The sequence below is a fragment of the Malania oleifera genome, chromosome 9, assembly GCF_029873635.1.
Source record: "Malania oleifera isolate guangnan ecotype guangnan chromosome 9, ASM2987363v1, whole genome shotgun sequence".
Classification (NCBI taxonomy): Eukaryota; Viridiplantae; Streptophyta; class Magnoliopsida; order Santalales; family Ximeniaceae; genus Malania; species Malania oleifera.
This window is the reverse complement of record NC_080425.1, coordinates 91,152,581-91,175,842: the sequence shown is the minus strand read 5'-3', so window position 1 is coordinate 91,175,842 and position 23,262 is coordinate 91,152,581. Positions and strand designations below refer to the sequence as shown.

Genomic DNA, 23,262 nt, shown 5'->3' with positions numbered 1-23,262 from the left:
GCCAAATTAGACTTTATGGTAGTTATAGAAATTGATGTACGCATGAAAATACTGATGTTTAATACTGGGAGTTTTGAGTTTCAGGGTATTGATTAGGAAAGTATACGGGGGTTAGCCTAGGATTTTTGGGGGCTTTATCAGTAGTTAGGTAAGGGAATAAACTAAAGCAGTTATTTTCCACGCAATTTATTATTGATTATAAGTAAATTTATTTCCAAAAAAGTAAATGTTATACTTGTATATTATAGATGAGATGTATGTTTGAAAAAAACTGTTATTATGATTAAAATATATATATGTATGTACGAGATGCCAGAAATGATGATTTTTAGAATATGAAGCATGACTTTAAACGGCATATGTGTGGCATGAACATTATTTTTTATGTGAAGTGAATCAAGATATGAATGATTTTGCGAGCAAGCACATTTTCAGGTATTTTGAAAAGACGAGTTATGTTATACTGAGTTTGACGAATATATGAAAAATGAGTTATTTTCATAAGTAAATACCTGAAACGTATCTGGCGCGAGGCCATATTTATATTATCGGCAAGAGGCCGTATTTACGATGTTGGCACGAGGCCATGTATTTATATTATCGGCACGAGGCCGTATTAACAATTTTGGCGCGAGGCCATGTATTTATGCTATCGGCACGAGACTGTATTTATGATTTCGGCGTGAGGCCGTATCTATGTTTTTGGCACGAGGCCGTGATGATGTTATGTATGTTCATGTATTATATGTTATTACAACCAGAATATTAGTTTAGTTCAGTTTAGGGCTCGGTACTGTAGCTATATATATGTAGATCAGATATCTACGTCAGATTAGTGCTAACCATCCCACGAGGGGATGGGAGATGGATAGTCGATGTGGCTTTCAGTAGAGTGTGGACGTCCACCTGGAAGTCCGGACCAGGGTGTGGCGCGCCCATCGTACTTACAGACATATTTGATTCGGCAGTGGTCAGTCAACCATTGTCGGGTCCCCCTTTCGGGTTGCACAACCCGTCATGGGGGGTAATACTTGACATTGCTAGCTATTCATCCTGGGTATATTTTCAGTATTACAGTTATAACAGATGCTTATGTATGTTATGATTTATTAGCAAATATAAAAGTATATGATTATCTAGTATGATATTATGATTATTTCCAGAATTATGAAATGTACTATATTTATATAAGCACTTTAAATGTTCATGTTGCCACATAGTTGTATTTAGTTTATTTTCCCTTACTGAGAAGTGTCTCACCCCCAACATTAACACATTTTTCAGGAAACTTCGAAAAACCGGCGGGTCAAAGCCGCCGTTGAGTGAGTGGAGCTTCCCTTCTAGAAGGGTAAGCGTTGAACTAGGACTAAGAGATTTTTGTTGCAAGGTCCTAGTGTCATTTTTGACTTTTTGAAAGATTGTAAATAAATACAGTATTTTGGAATGTAAATAACTCTGGTATTATGTTTTATGATTGGATGTTTGAGATTTTATGTTTACTACTGCTAGGTTTTCCGCTGTTTTTGACAGATATCCCCGCTACCCACGGGTTTGGGTTGATCATTTTATCCATTATATTACATTATATGTTAAGAAATTTAGGGTCGCTACAGATATATATTAAACCTTCCTAAAGGATCTTGATCCTTCAGGATTCACGCATAGTAAAGGAGGAGGCATCCTTCAGTTCCTCGTTCCCTCTCTTCCATTTTTTTCCATCTCATCTTTGATATTCGGTCGATCAAAAGTCTGAAATTACCATTGGATTCTGCTCGCCGCCACCGACATTTCTACAGGAACATATCTGTCGTGAGAGCGGTGTAGGCATATCTCTTCAGATAAGGTCAAATCTCAAACTTACCTCAATTTCTCTTAAACTATAAGCCCCATTAACGAACAAAAATTGCCAAGATACTCGTGGGGAGATTCTCTACAATCTAACCGAAACAAATTTTCTAATTGGAGCCCCGAGATACCAATCCTAAATCGGGGATAAGTTTGATAATTTAGACTTTTATTGGGCTAATTAAGGTATTCAGAACTTAGGGAAAGTTACTCTAACAATTGTGATGAATAATATGGTGAAACTTGAATTTCCGGGCTTAGGGGTTTTGAATGCCGTGGGGCGTTAGGTGGGCTTTTGTTGGGCTTTTCAAAAATCAGATAAGGGGATTAAGTTAAATCAGAAATTTTATGAAAACTTGAATCAATTTAATTGTTATGTTTATATAAATATTTATTATTTATTTATTTATTTGAAAATTTAAGGGTTATTTTGAAAACTAATCGTTTGAAATGGATTTTACAAATCTAAGATATATGGTATGATATTTTTGAATAAAATGAACGGTGGAAAGTTTGTTTGTTTATATGTATATATTAAAATGTGGAAAATCGTGTGGCAGATGATTTAATTTGTATGGATTATTATATATCTAGATTTGGGATTGTGAAATACTGAATTGTTTTAGAAATACTGGAAATGCTTGTGAAAATACTGGAACTGTTTATAAATGCAGGAGTTTGAACTAACGGCCAGTGGCCGGGTATCGTTTGATTGGCCAAGGACCAAGATTATTATTTGACGGTCGAGGGCTAAGTTTTAATTGATGGCTATATGTCGGATTGTATTGTGTGGCCGGGGGCCAGGTTTTTGGAATAATAGGAAATATATGTGAATTGATATTTTAAATGATGATTTCTATTATCTAAATTGCATGATATGCTTTAGGAACCCTATGGATCAGTGTATTGTGAGCACGGTACCGTTACTAGTTAGACCATGTGCACCCACATTGTCTGGATAGAAGTGTTGGGGGTCCAGTTGACTGCCTGCGTGAGGTTGAAGTAAGGGCGTCAGAGCTGCAATTTTGCTATGGATGCCTATAGATGTGTTTGTAGAGGATATTGTTTTTAACTTTGTTTAGGCTGATCACCCAAGTCTAGTCAAGCCTTCGGGTCGCATAACCCGTGTCATGGGGAAAGTAAATAGCATGTTTGTCACATGGAGTGTCTTATATACATATATGTGAATTTATGTGAATACGAGTAATTAATAAGATAACTTCGAGAGCTTATTGAGAAAAGTGAGTGCTCTGGTAGTACAATGGTATTAGAGCAGATGGAAGCTACTTGTATGGGCAGGCAATCTTTCCTATCCTCTGCTAATTGTGTGTGTGAGTGTAAAATAAGAATGTTTTCATAAATGTGATTATCTGTTTAGTGAACTGATTATTTTCTATACACTGAATGCATGTTGGTCACACACTAGCATTAACTTAGTCTTTCCCTTATTGAATTGTGTCTCACCCCTACTTTACAAACTATCTTTTCAAGAAATCCTAGAGATCGGGTCTAGTGGGCTAGAGGAGCCAGGCTAGAAGTGTAAATTCTATGTAGGTAGTGTGTAGATAGAGATTTTATTTTTGTTTAGTTTTATGGGATGTAATTATGTAAAAATGGATATATTTGTGTATAAAGATAGTTAGAATTCTGGTAATGTAATTTGAGGATTTTATATTTTATTTTCGCTACGTATGTGAGTTTTATTTTTTATAAATAAGGTATCAGGTATACTGACGTCACTAAAGTAACACTCCGGAGCCACGTGGCACGTCGGGGTCGTTACAATAACAGTTTATATTGTTAGCTTTTAATTTTTGTAGTCGATTTTGAGCTATTTGTCAAAAAACTAAAAACCAAATTTTGTAGGTTTCAGTTGTTTTGACAGCCTATTGTCAGAAAAGTTAATATCCAACAACAATTTTTTTGGTTTAAATTATTCATTTTATGCACGTTTAAATTGAAATTCAAAATTAAATGATCATGTGAATTTAAATATAATTAAAAGAAATATATATATATATATATATATAAATTTTAGAAAATAATAATAAAGTTAATCACAAAATACTTTTACTATTTTTCAATTGTCATGTCCAATAAAATTTTTAATGTAAAATAAATTTTGAAAGTATAATATTTACATAAAATAATTATTATAAATTTTATTTTTATTATAGTACTTTTTGATGTGTATTATCTGTAATTTTATTATTTTTATATTTTTTATAATATTATATTATTTAAATATGAACATGAGCATTTTTAATTAAAATTTTAATTTATAGTAGTTTTATAAATGTTAATTAAGTAGGTTGCTAATTTTTAGCTTTTAATTTTTGTTTTTAGTTTTTATTTTCATTTTTAGTTTTCGTTTCTATAATTTTTTACAGCAATGCCAAATGGTCCTTTAGATTTTAGATTTATTCTTCCCAAAAAATAATAATTTTTTTACTATACATGTTTACTTTTACACTACATTTGAGAGCATGAAATTTCAGAGTTTGTATTTGAATTTTGAATAAATTTAAACAAAACATAATATAAAATTATATTGAATTTCTTTCAAATTTACACAAATTCAAATTTAAGATTTGAAATTCATGATATGAAGCACTAATTTAAGATTTGAAACTCATGGTCTCAACCAATATTTTAATAAAAACTTTTTTTAATAATACATAAAAGTTCATCTACAATCCAATATGAGGCTTTAAACCTAAGCCTAAGTGGATTAGAGGCTTGTAATATTTTTTCAACTTATCTTAGCTTGATTGGTGCATCCATTCACTCTCTTCCCAAGAAAAAGTTATGTGATTTTCTCCAAATTTTCCATCACTTTCTTTTTAGGAATCGGAATTCTCGAACCCTTGAATCCTATTGAGTGCAAAACATATATTTTTTTTTCATTAAAGTCTACCAACGTAGCCCAAAGGTAGTGTTTGTGTGCTTAGTCTTGAGGCAGGCTTTGATTTGAATTTTTCAGTATTTGGAAGAAATTTAATATTTTTTAATACTATTTTTTTTTTATTTAAATTAGCATAAATTTGGATCCTAGCCCCAAAATTTATGCTTCTAAATGCTGAAAAAAAATTTGTGAGTTCAAGATACAATTTCACCCATAGTTTTGTTAGTAAGCATGTCATGGCCTTGCTTTTTAAATAATTTGAATAATTAAAAGACGAACTAGGAAGTTAACGGAACACTCAAAGGCATTGCAAGTTTGAATAATATTAGTTGTTAATAAGCTAAAATGTTAGAGCAAAGGAGAGTTGACTTTGAAGGGTTGGTAATATGCTTAATACTAATATCACAATCCAAATCGATATAGGAAAACAAATGAAGAGAACACCAGAAGCAGAGACAAGCAACAATCTCTGTTCATTTAATATGAGAACTTTAAGGTATGATGTATTATGAATTCCGAGTTTCCTTATATTTGAGATGTTTGTGTGACACTTGTCAATAACTTTCCTCGACCTTGTTAGCAAAGTTTTACCTAATCAAGTCTACAAACATGAAGATTACATAAGTTACCTGATCAATTTTATTTTACCAAAATCCCTTCCAAACACCTGCTAATTAATAGAAGAAGAAAAATTGTATAAAACATTTTATAATTTATGATAAATTTTTTAACGAGTCTAGGGTTGTGCATTTCTTAAGCAAGAGATGCAACTAACTACGTTCAATTTTAATATTGAATGTCTCCACCATAGATTTTTTTTTTCTTTGAAACTTTAAGGTTTTGAAATTTTGAATATCTTATATTGGTTATCAAAATATGTTTTATAACTGAATTATTAAAAATATAAATAATATTTTTATTTTTGAATTATATCAGAATTATCGTCGTTGATATTGAAATTAATTATCTAATCAGATATTCCTCAAACTTGTTAATTAATACGATTAATGATTTATACTTATTAATTATATTTAATAAATATAAAATTATCATTTAACGATCCTTATGAACTAAAAAAGTAGGAACTCAGAAAAGATTCTCTACAAAAATTTATTAAGGAACAATTTCAGCACACAACATTTAGTACTTATAAATTACAAGGCGTCGTATAATAGTTGTTCGTAGTGGGTCCACACATTATTGTACCAAATTCTGATTGATGGATTTTAGATCCATATATTAAGGATCTGCTGTTTCAGCGACAAATATTGTTGGTCGGAATTTAGGAATGTGCGCTTTGTCGGGAAATGTAATGCTATGGAATGCCCAAAAGATGTTGGATGGGCTACTCGAAGATTGGGCTCCTCAACAGTACGGGCCCGATCAACACTGCAAGCCCAAGTCCAAGCCCAAGCCCAATAGAAAATTATAATTTAGAAGCAACATTATTTTATTGTAATTGGGCTGGGCCATCTTACTTTGATTGTATTAAGCATTATCTCAAATGTCGAGCCAATAGAAATGTTGAATTATTCCAAGTCATCATCAATTTTTTTTAATTATTAATGATTAATTGGCCAGTAGACTTAAATTACACGATAACATATAATCGATCTTTCTTAGCGATCGATAGTTTAATCTGAGTAACTTTTAAATAGATGTTATATCTGAACTGAACCCTGAAATAAGTAAACTACTCGAACATTAGACTGTTGGATGAGAATAAAAAATTCTTTGACCAAATTAAACATGGAAATAGGTCTAAAAGGGAAAATATAAATATGTAATGATGCATCAAAATTATTAGATTGGATAATCTAACCATGCTATATTTTAGACAATCAATCATATAAGTGGATTTTAAATGATTCTGAAGTAAAAGTTAAATCATTTGATTGAAACTCTTCAAAAGTCACTCAAGTAATTTAAAATCCAATGATATAATTAGTTGTCTAAAACATAATGTGTTTAGACTGTCTAATTTAATAATTTCTTTATAAGAGGAACCTTATTCAATGCAGTGTCGGTATTTGAGTGTACTGAAATTAAATAAAAAAAATTATTTAATTAGCACAATAAAACAAACACTTTAAATAGCTAAATAAAACCATTTTTCATTTTAAAAATAGTATTCTTAAATTAAAATACCATATTTATTTTTTTAATTTCTATTATTGTTAATAGGTAAGAATTATTTATAGTGCAACTTGCAACAAGCATGAAACAGCTACAATCCTCTTTCTCTTCTTCTCCTCCTCCTCTAACTTGTTTCTAAATTTTTCTAACAACTTCATACCTATAGCTTGCTTTCGCAATTTTTCAATGTTTTAATTTGTTAGTATTAAATAACATATATATCCTCTTAGTAGAAGAACAGTGATCTTTCCATTCAGAAACTTTTAGTAAGTATATAATTATTTTGTTAATTTCTTAATTTTTTGAAGCTATTATTCTTATTTTGTCAACATACAATGATACCCAAGACCCATTTAGAGCTTAAGAAATATTTTTTTTAAAAGAGAAAATTTTAAGTAAAAATTTTAAATTAAAAAAAAAAAAGAGAGAAAGAATTCACTTTTTTTATATTTGATTATCGCGAAATGTGAAAAAGAAATAAATTATATAACAATTAAGGAATAAAATTTTAATTATATAAAATTTAATGAATAAATTATTATATTTTTTAATTTTTAATTATACAAACATTTTAATTTTAATAATATTTTATATAAATGTAAAATATGATGCGAAATAAATTATCTTCATATCTATATATATTTTTCATGTAAACTCTTTAATTTAGTGCACTAGAACTTTTTTTATTTTTTTATTTTTACAATTGGGCCCCAATTCATTTGGGCCTGAGGCCCATGAGATCCTCAATCATAGTCATAGATTCTGAGATATACATCTGACTGGGGCCCAGAACCTCGGGAACCAAACCAATTTGCAATGACAAATGCTCTGTTTCTTTTCATTCAGCGAAAGACAGAGACCGACGACTTATCTGAGTTGGGGAGTCTGAGAAGCCACACCCACCTTCTTTCTTTTCAAATCAAATCTCTCGTACAGCCTTTCTGCCCTGCCCGTCACAGATCCCGCCGCAGCAAAAAGCTCAGGTGCTCTGCTCCAATCTCCATTTCACCCTCTTTTCTCTTTTTATTTTATTTTATTTATTTTTGTGCAATGATGATGATCTCACTTCCTGCATCTCCAACTTAATTAATTCATTAATTAATTAATGATTTATTTATTTTCCATTGTTGCATCTCCTTTCACCTTTTGACTAACATCAATTGCTGGGGCTCATGCGTTACGCTTGTCCGGACTCCGTTCCTCTGTTCCTATTTCTTTTGACTTTGAAAGTGCGTTTGCTTCTTTTCGTTTTGGATAATTTCCCTTCCCCATCTCCTCCTTATACCCACTTCTCTTTTGATTTCTGGGATTTTCCCTCGCGACTGCGGCACCCATTTGGTTTCTTCATCTGTATTTCTGGGTAATTCTCAGCCGTTGGTGTTTTGGTGTTTGAATTATCTGATGTCATCGTCGTCGTTGTTGTTGGTACTTTTACTTCTTTTTTCTTAACTCTATTTTTATGGTGATTGCTTTGCTCGAGCTTGAATTTTTTTGTTGGTATCTTTGGAAAAATTGTTTGAAGTTGTGTTTGTGCCTTTAATTGCTACTCCACTATGATCTACAGTAAGTGATAAAATTGGCAAGGTTCTCAAGTGAATGAGTTATCTGTGTTAAGCAACAGAATCAGTCCACTTCCTCAAATCTTGACACAACCGATTTCTCTCCAACGGCTTCAACATCTGCAACAAACATATCAGCTCCAACAACCTGGTTTAAATTTAAATTTTGCTTCCGCACATCTTGTACTCAATATTTATTGCTTGTATTTCAAATTTCAAATGTAACAACCTGCATTGTATAAATAAACCAATATGCAGACTGATTTTGGCATTGAGGCCAGAACCTTTTATTCAAATCTTAATCCTTTCATGGTATCAGAGCCAATCTGCTCACGCACTTCTACACTGATCCTTCAATTTTTCAACCTCATCTAATGGCTGCCTCATCACCTGTTAATTTTGTCGCCCCCAATTTTAGCCAACTTGTTTCGGCCAAGTTGGATGAGACCAACTATCTCATGTGGTTGTCTCAAATTGTTCCGGTTCTCAAGAGCCATGATTTAATGGGCTTGGTGGATGGTTCTCTACCGTGCCCCTCTCAGTTTCTCATTGATGATCAAGGGAAACCAACAACTACTCTCAATCGTGAGTATATCCTATGGAATCGAAAGGGCTGGATTAATGCTACTCTTTCTGATAAAGTGGCACCATCTGTGTATGGTATCAATTCGGCGCAACCTGCTTGGCTTGCCTTGGCCAACAAATTTGCTTCTCCATCTCGATCTCGCATCAACCACTCGAAGCGGCTCCTCCAAACTTTGAATCAAGGTTCCATGAAGTGTGCCGCTTACCTTGATTCGGCAAAGCAACTAGCAGCACAACTAGGAGCTGTTGGTAAGCTCATTGATGATGATGATTTAATTGCTTACATTGTGAGTGGTTTGAATCATTCATATCACCTCTTTGTCACTTCTCTGTCTCTTGCCACACGAGACAAAGCTCTCTCCTTTGAAGACTTCCAAACCAAGCTACTATCCTGTGAGTTACTTCTAGAGACTCAAATTCATTCAATCCCACTTGAAACCAATAATTTAGCCTTGTTTGCTCCCAAACATCCCCAACAGCCTTACAACCAAAAGCTAAAATACCCCACAAAAACCCACCCCAACACCTCCCATTCTCCGTACTACTCCAAACAGCCAACACCTAATACCCAATCTTCTCCTTCTCCTCGACCAAACCGACCCCAGCAAACCTTTAATACTCCACGAACTCCTTCATCGCATGGACTATGCTTATCAAGGTCGCCATCATCCTACTCAATTAGCGGCTATGGTTGCCCAAACTAATGCTGTTCATGTTGCCGACAATCCTTGGTTCGCTGACAGTGGGGCTAATCAGCATATTATAGCCAATCTAGAGCAGCTAACTCTTGTGCAACCGTACATTGGACAGGAGCATGTTGCTGTTGGTAATGGACAAGGTTTGAATATCAAAAATACTAGTTCCATCGTTCTACATACCCCTACTTCTTCACTTAAACTTAATCATGTTCTTCATTGCCCTCAAGCCTTTGCTAATTTACTCTCCATTAATCAATTTTGTATTGATTATCACCGTTTCTTCATTCTAACTGATTCTCATTATTTTGTCAAGGACGACTGCACGGGGAAGACACTGTTAGAAGGACAAAGTAGTGGTGGACTTTATCCCATCAATTTGCAGTCATTAGTTATCAATAAACCACTTGCAATGGCAGCGGTAGTAGGAATCAAAGCGTCGGTTCCAGTTTCGCATTCTAGATTAGGACATGCTTCCCATTCAGTTGTCACTCAATTATTAAATATTCTCTACCTTATGTTGTTTCATTGAATAATAGTGACTTTTGTGAGCCTTGTCAACTTGGTAAAGGCAAACAACTTCCCTTTTTAAGATCTCATCGAATAACAAGTTCACCTTTGGAATTTTTTCATTATGATGTTTGGTCTTCCCCAACTCAATCTCTTAGTGGTTGCCATTATTATGTTGTTTTCATTGATGATTTCTCTCGGTTTATGTGGTTTTATCCTCTTCAAAATAAATCTGATGTCTATGTATGTTTTCTCAAATTTAAAGTTCTTATTGAAAATCAATTATCTTGCAAAATTAAGAACTTCCAAATTGATGGAGGTGGGGAATACATGTATAAACCATTTCAATCATTCCTTGCAATGAATGGCATTCATCATCGCATCACATGTCCCCACACTCCACAGCAAAATGGTACTGCTGAGAGAAAACATAGACATATTACTGAAATTGGATTATCCTTACTCGCTCAATCTCATTTACCTCTCACATACTGGGTTGATGCTTTCTTAACTGCCATATACCTTATTAATCGTTTGCCTACATTGGTTCTTAACAATGACACACCTTTCTTCAAATAGTTTGGCAACCATCCTGATTATACATCTCTTCGAACCTTCAGATGTGCTTGTTATTTGCTTTTGCGGCCATATGCATCCCACAAACTCATGTTTCGTACTAAAAGGTGTATATTTATGGGTTATAGTTTCCATCAACACGGCTATGTGTCTAGATCCAATTTCTCATAAAATTTTTATCTCTTGTCATGTGATTTTTTATGAACTTAGGTTTCCTGCAAAAGATGGCTTGACGTCCTCACAACCTTCCATGGTGGCTACCTCTCCTAGTAATTCCTTCCCTATCTCGTTCCCTTCAAATTTTAATTCTAATTTACCTATATCTAATATTGGTTTTGATCTATCTCTTAGTACTCCTGCAGATTCACCTACCCCTCATAATTCTCCTGACCGAACCCCTTTACCATCTCCACATGCCTTCGTTCCTCCCACATCTAGTACATGCCCTGTAATGCCCCGAACCCGAAAAAGGGGTCCGGAGGGTTATTTTAAATAAATCTTTGATGCGAAGTAATTACATAGCGGAAGATTTCCATAACAAATACTAGAGTACTAAAAATCATCCTTTATTACAATAAAAATCTCAGTATCACAATAATAGATCTGAACTTATTAAAACATAAATAAGATATCAACAATAATAACATCAATATCAATTTAATACATCCTTAGGAATTTTAGAATAACCCAAAATAACAAGATTAACATTTTATCTAAACCTCTCTATCTACTCCCACCCACGCTTCCACTGTGCTACTCTCATTACTGTCATACTCCACACGACATCTAAAAAATGATATATAATGATGGGGTGAGACACTTCTTAGTAAGAAGGATTAAATTATCATCAGTGTGTGGCCAATGAGTTTTAGTGTATCATTTATATAAATAACATTCAATGCGTGTATCTTATAATTAACTCTGTATACTGTAGGTCATGTAGACATATAAAGTAATCTATCCTTTGTTGACCACATCTAGTGCATACCCAGGCACTCACTGACATTGGGCCCTCTTCTAGCACCCTACCCCATACGGTAGGCCTACTCAGCAAGCCTTCCCAATCCAACAAGCCCTTGGGCTAAATCCCGAGGATCAGAGCATTATGTATCGCTGTCCTCCTCTGCCTTCATATCACCAAACATGTCCCTCAGATAAGCAATTGCACAATACTATGGTACCATACTCATCTAACCTTATTTATCCATTTATTCTCAGGCTGGCCTGTACACGGGAGGAATAATCCCATGCTGACCCGTATGCCCATTCATACCATTTATCATTTCAATATCCATGGATTCTTTTTAACAATCATAATCTCAACAGGTTTAATTTAAACAATAACTGAAATATTCTCATGCCACACATTTAAATGATAAATCATACTTTGATAACATTCATATAATCATATACCTCATATTATAATCATATATTCAGGTTTGAAACCAACATAATATTCATACACTCATATTTCATACTTTAATCGGTTAATATTGTAAAACAGCTGACTTAATTTATTCTCCTTACCTGTTCCTGAAGATCTACCTATCACTTTCCTGAGAAGGTGCCTGTAACTTTGAAGAACCAAAACCCTAGCTTCACTGGACCTTGTTGCGGAGAAAGACAACCGGTAAGTCGCGAGGAGAAGGAGAGAAAACCGACCGGAAGCTATGCTAGAGACCCGGGAGGCCTTAGAAGAGTGAGAAACACGAAGGGGTAAGGGAAACACACTGGAGGGTCGAAACCCAAGCAGAGCAAAAGAAGGGAGAGGAAGAAAATGAAATAAAAACGACTTGAAACCTATTTATAGAGATGCTGGCCCGCAGGAAACCCTCGATGGTTTTTCTGGGTTTTACGAAACCATCGATGGTTTGACACTTAAATTACTCTCGGTAGTTATAACCGTCGACGGTTTTTCTAAGACTCCCTGAAACCGGCAACGGTTTGATCCTGTGTCAAACCAATTTCCTTCTTTTCTTTTCTTTTATTTATTTTCTGATTTTGGGTCCTCACATGTCCGAATATTTCTCCACCTCCACCTCCACCTCCACCACCCTCCTTACCCGCACCTATAATTCTTCTTGCCTCTCAAAGATCCCATCTGATGACCACTCGGTCTCAAGCAGACCATCTCAAGCCCCGCACCTTCCTTGAGTATACGACATTCTACTCCACAAAACATCCTCTTAAGGCTTTCATTAGTATAATAATGCCATTTGAACCTCGTTCTTACAAACAAGCCTCATTGCTTCCTGAATGGTGCATGACTATGTAAGAGGAATATGATGCTCTGGTTGCAAACTATACATGGACACTCTGCCCTCGACCCTTGAATCATAATGTTATTGATAACAAATGGGTCTAAGAGATTAAGCAAACATCCAATGGTCAGGTTGATTGGCTTAAAGCCTAATTAGTGGCTAAAGGTTTTGAACAAGAATGTGGCATAGATTTCACTGAGACATTCAATCCATTAAACCTTCCACAATTCAAGTTTTTCTTGCTCTTGCTGTTCACTTTGATTGGATATACGACAATTGGATGTTTCTAATGCTTTTTTGCATGGTGTTTTACAAGAGGAAGTCTATATGAAGCAACCTCAAGGCTTTGTTCATCTGGATTTTCCTACCTATGTTTGCAAGCTTGAGAAGTCCTTATATGGACTCAAACAAGCCCTACGGGCTTGGTTCATGCGCCTATCTCGATCTCTACTTCAGTTTGGATTTATTTCCATTGGTGGACTCTTCATTATTTATTTATCATCAAGGAACTATTCACTTGTTCTTTCTCATCTATGTGGATGATATTCTTGTGATGGGCACACATCCTTCCCTTATTGCTTCTCTGATTGGCAAGTTGCAAATGGAATTCAAAATGAAGGATCTTGGTTCATTAAATTATTTTCTTGGCATTCAAGCTCATCGAGACTCTACGGGCGTACACCTCGGGCAATCAAAGTACATTGGTGATCTTCTCAATCGCACTAAGATGATTGGTGCCAAACCTTATCCCTCACCATGCTCCTCGAGACTTCAGCTTTCAACTCACGATGGTGAACCTCTATCGGCAGCTCAAATTACTGAGTATCGCCAAACTGTTGGTGCTCTACAATATTGCACTTTGACTCGCCCGGATATTGCTTTCTTAGTTAACCAACTATGCCAACATATGCATTGTCCAAGATCCTCTCATTGGTCTGCTGCTAAGTGGGTTCTCCGCTATCTCAAAGGAACAATTGACAATGGCATATGGTATCAAAAAGGATCTCTTACTCTTCAAGCCTATTGCGACTCCGACTGGGCCAGTAATCCTGATGATTGCCGTTCAAATACAGGCTATGGTGTATTTCTTGGTCCATGTTTAGTGTCTTGGACTGCTAAGAGACAAACTATTGTAGCACGCTCCAGCACTGAAGCTGAATATTGGACTTTAGCAATCACCACAGCCGAACTCTATTGGGTTAGAATGCTTCTCAAAGAACTATGTATCCCTCTCTTTATTCCTCACACAATTTGGTGTGACAACATTGGTGCATTAGCCTTAGCTTCTAATCCTGTCTTTCATGCTAGAACCAAGCATATCGAAGTGGACTACCATTTTATCCGTGAGAAAGTTCTTAATAAAGATATTACACTCAAATTTATTTGTTCCAAAGACCAGATTGCTGATGTTTTTTCCAAAGGATTAAGCACAAGCCGATTTTATGAGCTTCGGCACAAGCTGCAAGTGTGCCTACTCCCTTCTAGCTTGCAGGGGGATGTTAGGCAACAGAATCAGTCCACTTCCTCAAATCTCAACACAACAGATCCCTCTCCAACAGCTTCAACATCTGCAACAAACATATTGGCTCCAACAACCTGATTTAAATTTAAATTTTGCTTCTGCATATCTTGCACTCAATATTTATTGTTTGTATTTCAATTTTGTATTTCAAATTTCAAATGTAACAACCTGCGTTGTATAAATAAACCAATACACATACTGGTTTTGGCATTGAGGCCAGAACATTTTATTCAAATCTTATTCCTTTCAATCTGCACGTCTTTTGATCTGAATTATGATTAGTTGCATGATTCCAGATTGAAAAATTGAAACTTATTCCGTGTTGATCCGGCTTCAAATCGTCATGCCTTAATTATTGTGCGTTGATACTTTTGTGTGTATCTCCTCAAAATTTGTTATGAAGTTTTATCATATAGAACTAGCATCTATAGTTGTAAAAAATTTTAAATTTCATCCAGATTAACTACTACGGGTTTCATGGGGTTGCTGAGTTCTTTTGAGCATTTTAATTTGATCAGAATATATGATGATGATTTTGCGTGATTCTAATATGAACTTTTCATTGATATTCTAACAAACTATGAATTTTCCATGCTGTGCTTTAATAATACTGGTTCTTTAGCTTCTCTTTGATGTAATTTGCCTGCTAGATCTTGAAATTTGTTGTTGTCTTCTGAAGATTTATTGGAATTTCTGTAGTATATAAAAGCTTTTTAATGGGAATATGAATGTGATGGTTTCAAATGGGATTAATGAGTCTACATGGGTTTTTCTGGTCAGATTCAATCTGAATTATTTCAATTTTGTTTTGTTTTCTTTCAAATTCTTTAATATTGTTCTATCAATTGTGTACCTTGCTTGCCTTAACTTGATCTGCCATCGGCATTGATAGTTGTCATTATTTTTCGGATTGTTTGACTGAGCTGCATTTTTTTAAAAGTATTTCTTGAAAAATTTATAAATTGCATCATGTTGAATTGTGGAGTTACCCTTACTGCGTGGATGTTATTTTAAAACAAGAGGACTAATAAATTTGGTTGGTTTGATGAGTTAAATAAATCCTTTTTTTGGATATCTTTCTTATACTATTATGATTTTGGACCATCGAATTTTGAAATTTTAATTCATTTGGTGTACTATAAACCTCGAATACCTTGATTCAACTACATTGCATTGATCTTTTGCCTTCATGTGCTTGCAGACAGCTTGCCAGAGCTTCGCCATACTGTGGGTATATCCTAATTAAACAGCCGAGAGAAAGCTTCACCATGTAAAAAATAGTGTCTGTAGCTTACTCTGCAACCTACCAATATGTTCTGGACTTGGGACTAATGATTCTTATAGTTCTTGTGCATTAATTGTTTTGTTTGTACATAATTAGCTTATACTGAATCTGGAGGATTGAAAAGTTTTGTACCAACTGCTCATGACTTTGAGGAAGAGCATGGGACGGGCTTCCCCACTGTTGCTGGTTCTTTTGGCTCTTGGGTTTTTCTTTGCCACATATAATTTTTTAACTATAATAACTCCGAATAGAGGTAACAGTTCAAGGAAGTGGCTGGCCGTTGATTCAAGCAGTCAGTTATCTTCTGATCCCATAACTGAGATGCCTGAGAATGCGAAAAGACCGAATACTGCCAAGTTACCTTTCCATGTGGCCCTAACAGCAACTGATGCACCTTACAGCAAGTGGCAGTGTCGCATTATGTACTACTGGTATAAGAAGATGAAGAACTTGCCTGGTTCGGAGATGGGAGGATTCACTCGAATTCTGCATTCAGGAAAGCCTGACGACTTGATGGATGAGATCCCTACTTTTGTAGTTGATCCTCTTCCACCTGGCTTGGATCGGGTAGCGTTCTTGCTTTTCTTTTCGTATTTTCTTGCTTCTCTAGTTCTTGTTTTGTTCTGTAACACTATATCTAGTTTGTTGAAAAGTCTTGGGCTAGTTTCTTACAAGTCACGACACAGAACACTTTTGTGTGATCTTTGGGCCATCTTATTTTTCCATCCACAAGCTCAATTTTTGGTGCTTTAGAATCATTTAGATCTTGAAACAGTTGTTGTACGTAATTCATAATTGATAAAGAAATACCCGGAGAAAGAAAAGAAAAGAAAAGGAATGGAGCTAAGTGGAGGAAAAGAAATCCAATCTCTAAGAAGAGGTGGCACATTTCTTATTCTGGAACCAATTTAAATTTTTGGCATTCTTGAATAATTCAATAATTATGGGATAACACAGCATAAATCCCATAGTTGAGCCATAAAAACATTTTCATATGTTGTATCCTACACAGGAGACAGCATACTATGGATTCTGCAGATTCCAGTCTTCTACTTTTTGTGAATTTGAAGCAGGGCTTTTCTATCTCATCTCAATTCTAGAGTTCTGTTTTAATCATCTGTGAACTTTAATGTGCTTTTTTTTTTCACACATCACTGACATTTAACTGAAAATACAAATATGTGCTTGTGAGTAGAATGGCTACTTCCAACTGTATGTTCAGCAAAAATAGTCTAATGTTCTCCATGCTGATTTTCTTCTTTTAATTTGATATATGGTGGTGATCATTGCATTCTTTGAGTCATTCTTTTTGCTGGTAAATTTTTATTTGTTCTACCCTTGATATATTTTCACATGCTATATGCAGGGTTATGTTGTTTTGAACAGACCATGGGCCTTTGTTCAGTGGCTGGATAAGGCTACAATTGAGGAAGAGTGGGTTCTCTGTATGATTGATGTGCTGGAATTGATTTGCATGTTAAATATTGAAGAATAACCTTGTTTGTTCTTCTATTGGTGCAGATATATATTGATGGCAGAACCAGATCACATTTTTGTAAAGCCTTTACCTAATTTGGCGCGTGGAGGATATCCGGCTGCCTATTCATTTTTCTACATTAAGCCTGAAAAACATGAAAAAATCATAAGGAAGTATTATCCCAAGGAGATTGGCCCAGTAACAAATGTTGATCCTATTGGAAATTCTCCGGTCATTATCAAGAGGGTAAATACGCTTGTCTGTGGTGTACCTACTGAACAGTGGCTGATCTTATTTTTAATGACTTGGCATTGAATTTCTCAAACATTACGCCAAATTATAATTATTTTTACCTTGCTTTTGGGCACATGGAATTCAGGTCTTGGATTTGGATTCGTGTGGATTTGGACAAAACATAGTCTAAAATTGCATTGAGTTTCTTCAAGATCCATACAAATCCAAATCCAAGGCCCAAAATCGATATTCTCATAAACTACCTTAAAAAATTTTAGATAGAATGATGCTAGCTTTCCACAGTTAAAATATTTCACTCACTTCAGAAAAGTGAGTTACACGAATTGCTTGAATTGACTTATTCAGGATTTGCTGGAGAAGATTTCTCCTACCTGGATGAATGTTTCTTTGAGAATGAAAGATGACCCAGAGACTGATCAAGCTTTTGGATGGGTGCTAGAAATGTGAGCAGAAGTGGAAAGTTAATTGTTGCCTATTTTGCAGTCTAGTTTATGATCCTGGTATAGGGATTAATGTCGTGTCTTTGATTCTTCTTGGTTGAATTAAGGTATGCATATGCTGTAGCATCTGCTCTTCATGGAGTGACGCACATTCTTCAGAAAAACTTTATGATACAGGTTTGGCATCTAATATAAATTAGCCTTCACAGGACAGTATATCTTCATTTTTTAATTTCTCTTAAAAGATCTCCAATATAACATTGATTTGTGTATATAGAAACTGTTCCTAAAGAGTCCTTGCAATGCTACTGTTTCAGCCTCCTTGGGATTTGAAAATTGAAAAAGCTTTTATAATTCATTTTACTTATGGATGCGACTACAATCTAAAGGTGAATACCTTCTTCCACCCAATTTCTCCTAATTATGGAAAGTTGATATTCTAACCATGATTATGTACTTTTTGTCTTCTTTGATTTTGTCTTGGTTTTTCACATTCCCAAAGCTTAGTTTCTTTCTTTCTTCTTCCTCTTTTATTCTTTGGTTTGTTCTGCTGTGTTTGAACCAATGTCTGTATGCTCATGTATCTTCTTTCTTATTTATTGTCACTTCTTTGTTATATATTGAAATCTATTAATGTTTAGGGTGAGCTAACATATGGGAAAATTGGAGAGTGGCGATTTGACAAGCGATCTTATCTGCGTGGACCACCACCAAAAAACCTTTCCTTGCCCCCTCCAGGAGTTCCTGAAAGTGTGGTATGTCTATACTAATTCCAACATCTATGTCTTACTACCTTGCAAGATTTTCCTCACATGCATTTTCATATTTTATTCTAATACTGAATTGTGTTTAAATAATCTGTCTTCAAATTAATGTGAGCTTACTTGAATATGCTTTCACATTCATGCTGTGAATTCTGATGTCTTATCTACTATTGTTGATATGGTGTTTACATGAATTCCATTTTGTATTATATGATCTAACGAGTCAATGACACATTTGAACTTCATCACTAGTTTTGACCTTATTCCATGAAGATGGCCAGACTCTTTTTCACTGTTTGCTCTAGTTGTTTTACCTTGCACTGTTGTTTGTCACAACCTTGCATGAAACATTTACTTCTTTTTTTTCTTTTTTAATTTCTTTCCATCATGTGTTGCAATTCTGATATTTAGACAATATACCATGCTCGAAGAATTTTTGGTCTAAAGGAAAGTGCAAGGACGTTTTTACTAATTCCTTAGTTTCTGTAAGTGGGTTGTAATTTTTTACGATAGATTGTACTGCGGGTCAAGTTATATGTGTGATGTAGGGCTGTAATATCAGAATTAGAGAGAGAGAATTAAGGGAGCGTGACAGAGAGAGGACAAGAAGAAGGGAGAGACATTGGGATAGAACAGAGAGAGAGAAATAGGGGAAAGGAGGAAGGAAAAGGAAAGAAGAAATGAGGAGGAAGAAAAGAAGAGGGCACACGAGAAGGGGGGGGGGGGTGGAGGGTTAACCAGTTCTGGAACCGTTCTTAATTCAATTTATAACTTTAATACAATTCGAACAAAGTGCTTATGCAACCAATACTACAACCAAAAAAAAAAATCATAAATTAACCCTAAAATATTTAAAATACACACCTAAATTAATTAAATTTCTAAAATATCTAGGTTAACTAATTTTTTAAATCTTCAAACTGGATATGATCGCCTAGAATTATCCACCAGTTTTTCCATCAGTTTGATTTGAACTTAATTGGTGAAGCCTGAAATACTCACCTGCGAAGCATTCTTTGCTATGAATACAGTTTCCCAATATTATGTACGAAATAAGATTTCAAGAGGGTTGTTTTTGACAGATTCATGTTTCATGTGTTTTCTGTTGAGTACTTAGTCTGGGCTTAAACATGTAGTCCTTTAGCTCGTAACTTGGATCTATTTGATGGAAATGGCATAAAATCTGCACTAAACCTGGTTTTAAACATGCAGCCATGTCTTAAATTAATTTCACTCCAATTTATCCGGGCAGCTTTAGGTTTGAATCTTAGGTTGCATCTTTTTTGCCTCTACAGTGTTTATCAGTGATGATGTGAGAAATACAAGCAAAATAGGGATCCAGTGGTTTCATGAAATAAGAGGTACAATAAATGAGGGAAATGTCAAATGTGGAAATAAAAGAATAAGAAATGGGCATTATCTTATTTGTATGATATTGTTCCTTTTTGTTCAACATTTCTGACATCATCTCAAAGTTGGTAGATTTATTTAGTTCACCGATTAATTAAGCAAAGAATCAAGCCTCGCCCATTCAGATATTTAACCTGATCTTGGAATTATCTATGCATACACAACCAGTGTACCCTGGGTGTCATGGGTTCAATCACCATCCATTTGATCACATTTTTTGTGGCAGTAAGGTTTGATGGCACTTGAGGAATGCGTAGCAGGAGTATAGACATGTTTAAAAGATATATATAGAAAATTTAAAATTTACATATAAGCTACACAACGTATGTGTGTACTTGTGTGCATGGGTATGTGTGTGTGCATGTGTACCTTTTTAGGAGTTTGTTTGGATGCTCTTTAGACCCCGGCTGCACAATGCTGGTAGTCCAATCCCTTTCCCTAATCCTTCCCCACCCTATTTTAAGTTTGAAGGATGGCTAGAGTTGTTTGACAGACAATGAGCTGATGACTCGGATTGTGGAAAGTGATTTTGACAGTGAGTTTATGACTGATGGTTGTGCATTACGAGATGAATTTTGCACTCCTTAACTCTGTGAACAGTGTCTCTCATAAGTTGGAGAGTCTGATAGGTCAGGGAGGATTTCCTGTTTTCAGCGACGACGGCTTGAGAAAGGAAATAGATTGTGTTTAGGTTGAACATCAAACAAATGGGTTTATAGGGATGGTAACTTGCCCAATTCTGTCTTTCAAGTGCAGTAAGTCACATAAAAGGATACAACCACTTTTGTGTAGGCTGCATATTTGACTGTGAAGCCCCCCCTCCTTCTTGAAGGAAAAGAAATCAGGGTTATGGTAAGAGTAAGATGAAAAAAAAGAAAAGGTCAACATGAGCTACCCAATTTAGAGTGGTCTATAAATTATGAAGGAAAGGTTTGAGAAAAGGGCCTTTTCATGTTTTTTTTTTTTTTTAAATGATTTAGTTTCATTTTTTTTAGTCTTGAAGACTTTTTGTCCTCTTTGAGATTGTAATTCTTTCCTCTCTTAATAAACTTCTTTTGATCTTGGGGGGAAAAAAAATGTTTATAAGCTTTCTAGTTTCTATCCAATTATATATATGCTTGATTGAAGGCAACTATGGATCTACTCTCTTTGCTTGTACCATGTGCAGGTAACTCTGGTAAAGATGGTGAATGAAGCTACTGCTAATATTCCTGGCTGGGAAGCAGAATAGAAAACGTGTAAGCCAATGTAACCCAAATTTTGGGGAGCGTCTTCTGGTTATAGTATAACATCTTGAAAAAAGACTTACAAATGGAAAATAAAAAAAGGTTTGATTCCTTAAAATAGGACCATCTCCTATCTATCACACACACACACACATAGGTACATGCATGTATGCAAACATACATAGATGCAGACATTCATATATACACCTATTCAACTCCAAGCCAACGCTAAGCACTGTATGTAACCCAAGGTTTTGAGGGAGAAAGGTTTCTGGTTTTGATGGTCTGTGCAAAAACAGTGAAGTGCACACATGGAACCAATAAAAGAAAAGAGAAATGAAAATGTTTTGATTTGTATGATGCCTCTAATGAGTATTATCAATTATTGTTCAAGTCCAAAGCAACAACAAACACTGTAGCTTACATACATAGACACATGAAAATTGAGAAACTGTAATGTTGTATTTGGAAGCATCCATATCATACCTCAAATTTGGATTTGTCAAGTGAAACTCAATTCAAATTTTGTATTGCGTTTCATCCAAATTCTAGCAAATAAAGATCGGGGGTCCAGACTTCAAGCCTCCCTCAAATGGGATGTGCGTTTGATTCTGATCTTTAAATTCTTGTGACTAGTTTAGTTCTAAACAGCTCTAGAGTTGGGTTTTGGGAAATAGATGTTAAATGTCTCAAAAGTAGGAAGACGTGGAAAAAGCTTGAATTGCTTTCTGAAATGGTTAAGTTGACATGCTAGAATTTGCTTATAGGAGAAGGATTGTCCTTACTTTTTAGGCATGGGGAGGTTGTCTATGTTCACTCTCAAACCTGCCCTAAAGTTTGTAGAGATCATGGTATGTGAACCTCTTGATAATTAATTATCAAGAAATTTATGAATGTTGCGAAATTACTGCCTAGGGTATACAATTACACACAGAAAATATGAAAAGAGAGAAAATCAAGAAGAAAGAAGAATACGAATACGCTGAAAATACTCGCATATGATAAAAAAAATATATTGCGCTGTAACTTCTAACGTACTGTATCGATGAAATAAGCTTTGATCAATGGAAGTTTCGCTAGACCGAGTGGTGCCGACTAATGGGCACTTTTGGTTCAAAATTATGCTTTGTTTTGGCTCTCTTGTTTCTTCATCTGCCTAGTGAACGTGTCGAGGTCGTTTGATAATTTTGAATTTTGAATTTCGGATTGAAGATTTTTGTTTGATAAAATGAAAGAAGAAAATCAAAGGGAAAAATAGATTCCTTCACACACACACACACGAACACACAATGCATCTACCAATTTCTAAATGAAATCTCTACAATTATGTGCAGCTGCGAGTAGGGGTGAGCAAACGGTCGGTTCGGCCAAATTCAGGTAATTAATCAAATTAACCTAAAAATTCGGTTAAATAAAAGCATTAACCGAACCGACCGAATTGGAGGAGGAGACCGAACCAGACCCGACCGAATTACCTGAACGGGTAATTCGGTTAACCGATTTTAACCAATTTTAATCGAAATTATTTAAAATTGATTATTATACAAAAAATTTAAAAAACCAAATCCAGCTTAATTAAATACCTTATTTATTAATTTTATTAATAAAAATGATATTTTACCATAGAACAAAGAACCCAAAACAAGAAAAACGATGACAAAATATAATAATAATAATAATGACGAGTATAAGCAAACTTAATTAAACTCCTTAATGCACTTGCATAAGAAAAATAGGGTTGTTCACAAGAAGCATAACCATTAACTAGTGTTCATAAAATTGTCAAACCAAATGACGAGTATAAGCACAAG

General features: G+C 34.8%; 1 protein-coding gene across 7 annotated transcripts; it reads left to right on the top strand.

The window, feature by feature from the left end:
• The first annotated feature begins 7,682 nt into the window (after nt 1-7,682).
• Nucleotides 7,683-21,808, top strand: LOC131164275 (hydroxyproline O-arabinosyltransferase 3). 7 transcript variants are annotated; one of them, XM_058121331.1, is made up of 11 exons: nt 10,820-10,918; nt 11,022-11,080; nt 15,796-15,864; nt 15,976-16,446; nt 17,246-17,313; nt 17,401-17,602; nt 17,957-18,054; nt 18,159-18,228; nt 18,369-18,440; nt 18,693-18,806; nt 21,394-21,808. In XM_058121331.1, the coding sequence occupies exons 4-11, from the start codon at nt 16,021-16,023 to the stop codon at nt 21,454-21,456; spliced, it is 1,113 nt and encodes a 370-aa protein (XP_057977314.1). In that variant the 5' UTR covers nt 10,820-10,918; nt 11,022-11,080; nt 15,796-15,864; nt 15,976-16,020; the 3' UTR covers nt 21,457-21,808. The 7 variants fall into 7 exon arrangements, with proteins under 7 accessions (XP_057977311.1, XP_057977313.1, XP_057977312.1 ...); XM_058121330.1 differs by lacking the exons at nt 10,820-10,918; nt 11,022-11,080 and adding an exon at nt 7,706-7,869; XM_058121329.1 differs by lacking the exons at nt 10,820-10,918; nt 11,022-11,080 and adding an exon at nt 7,706-7,869 and having other exon boundaries at nt 15,796-15,876.
• The last annotated feature ends 1,454 nt before the right edge of the window (nt 21,809-23,262 follow it).

Coding starts and splice junctions, on each gene's coding strand:
- LOC131164275 (XM_058121328.1), top strand. CDS start 16,021: ATGACTTTGAGGAAGAGCATGGGACGGGCTTCCCCACTGTTGCTGGTT. Junction 18,441..18,692: donor GATGCGACTACAATCTAAAG/GTGAATACCTTC, acceptor ATTAATGTTTAG/GGTGAGCTAACATATGGGAA. Junction 18,807..21,393: donor CAGGAGTTCCTGAAAGTGTG/GTATGTCTATAC, acceptor TACCATGTGCAG/GTAACTCTGGTAAAGATGGT.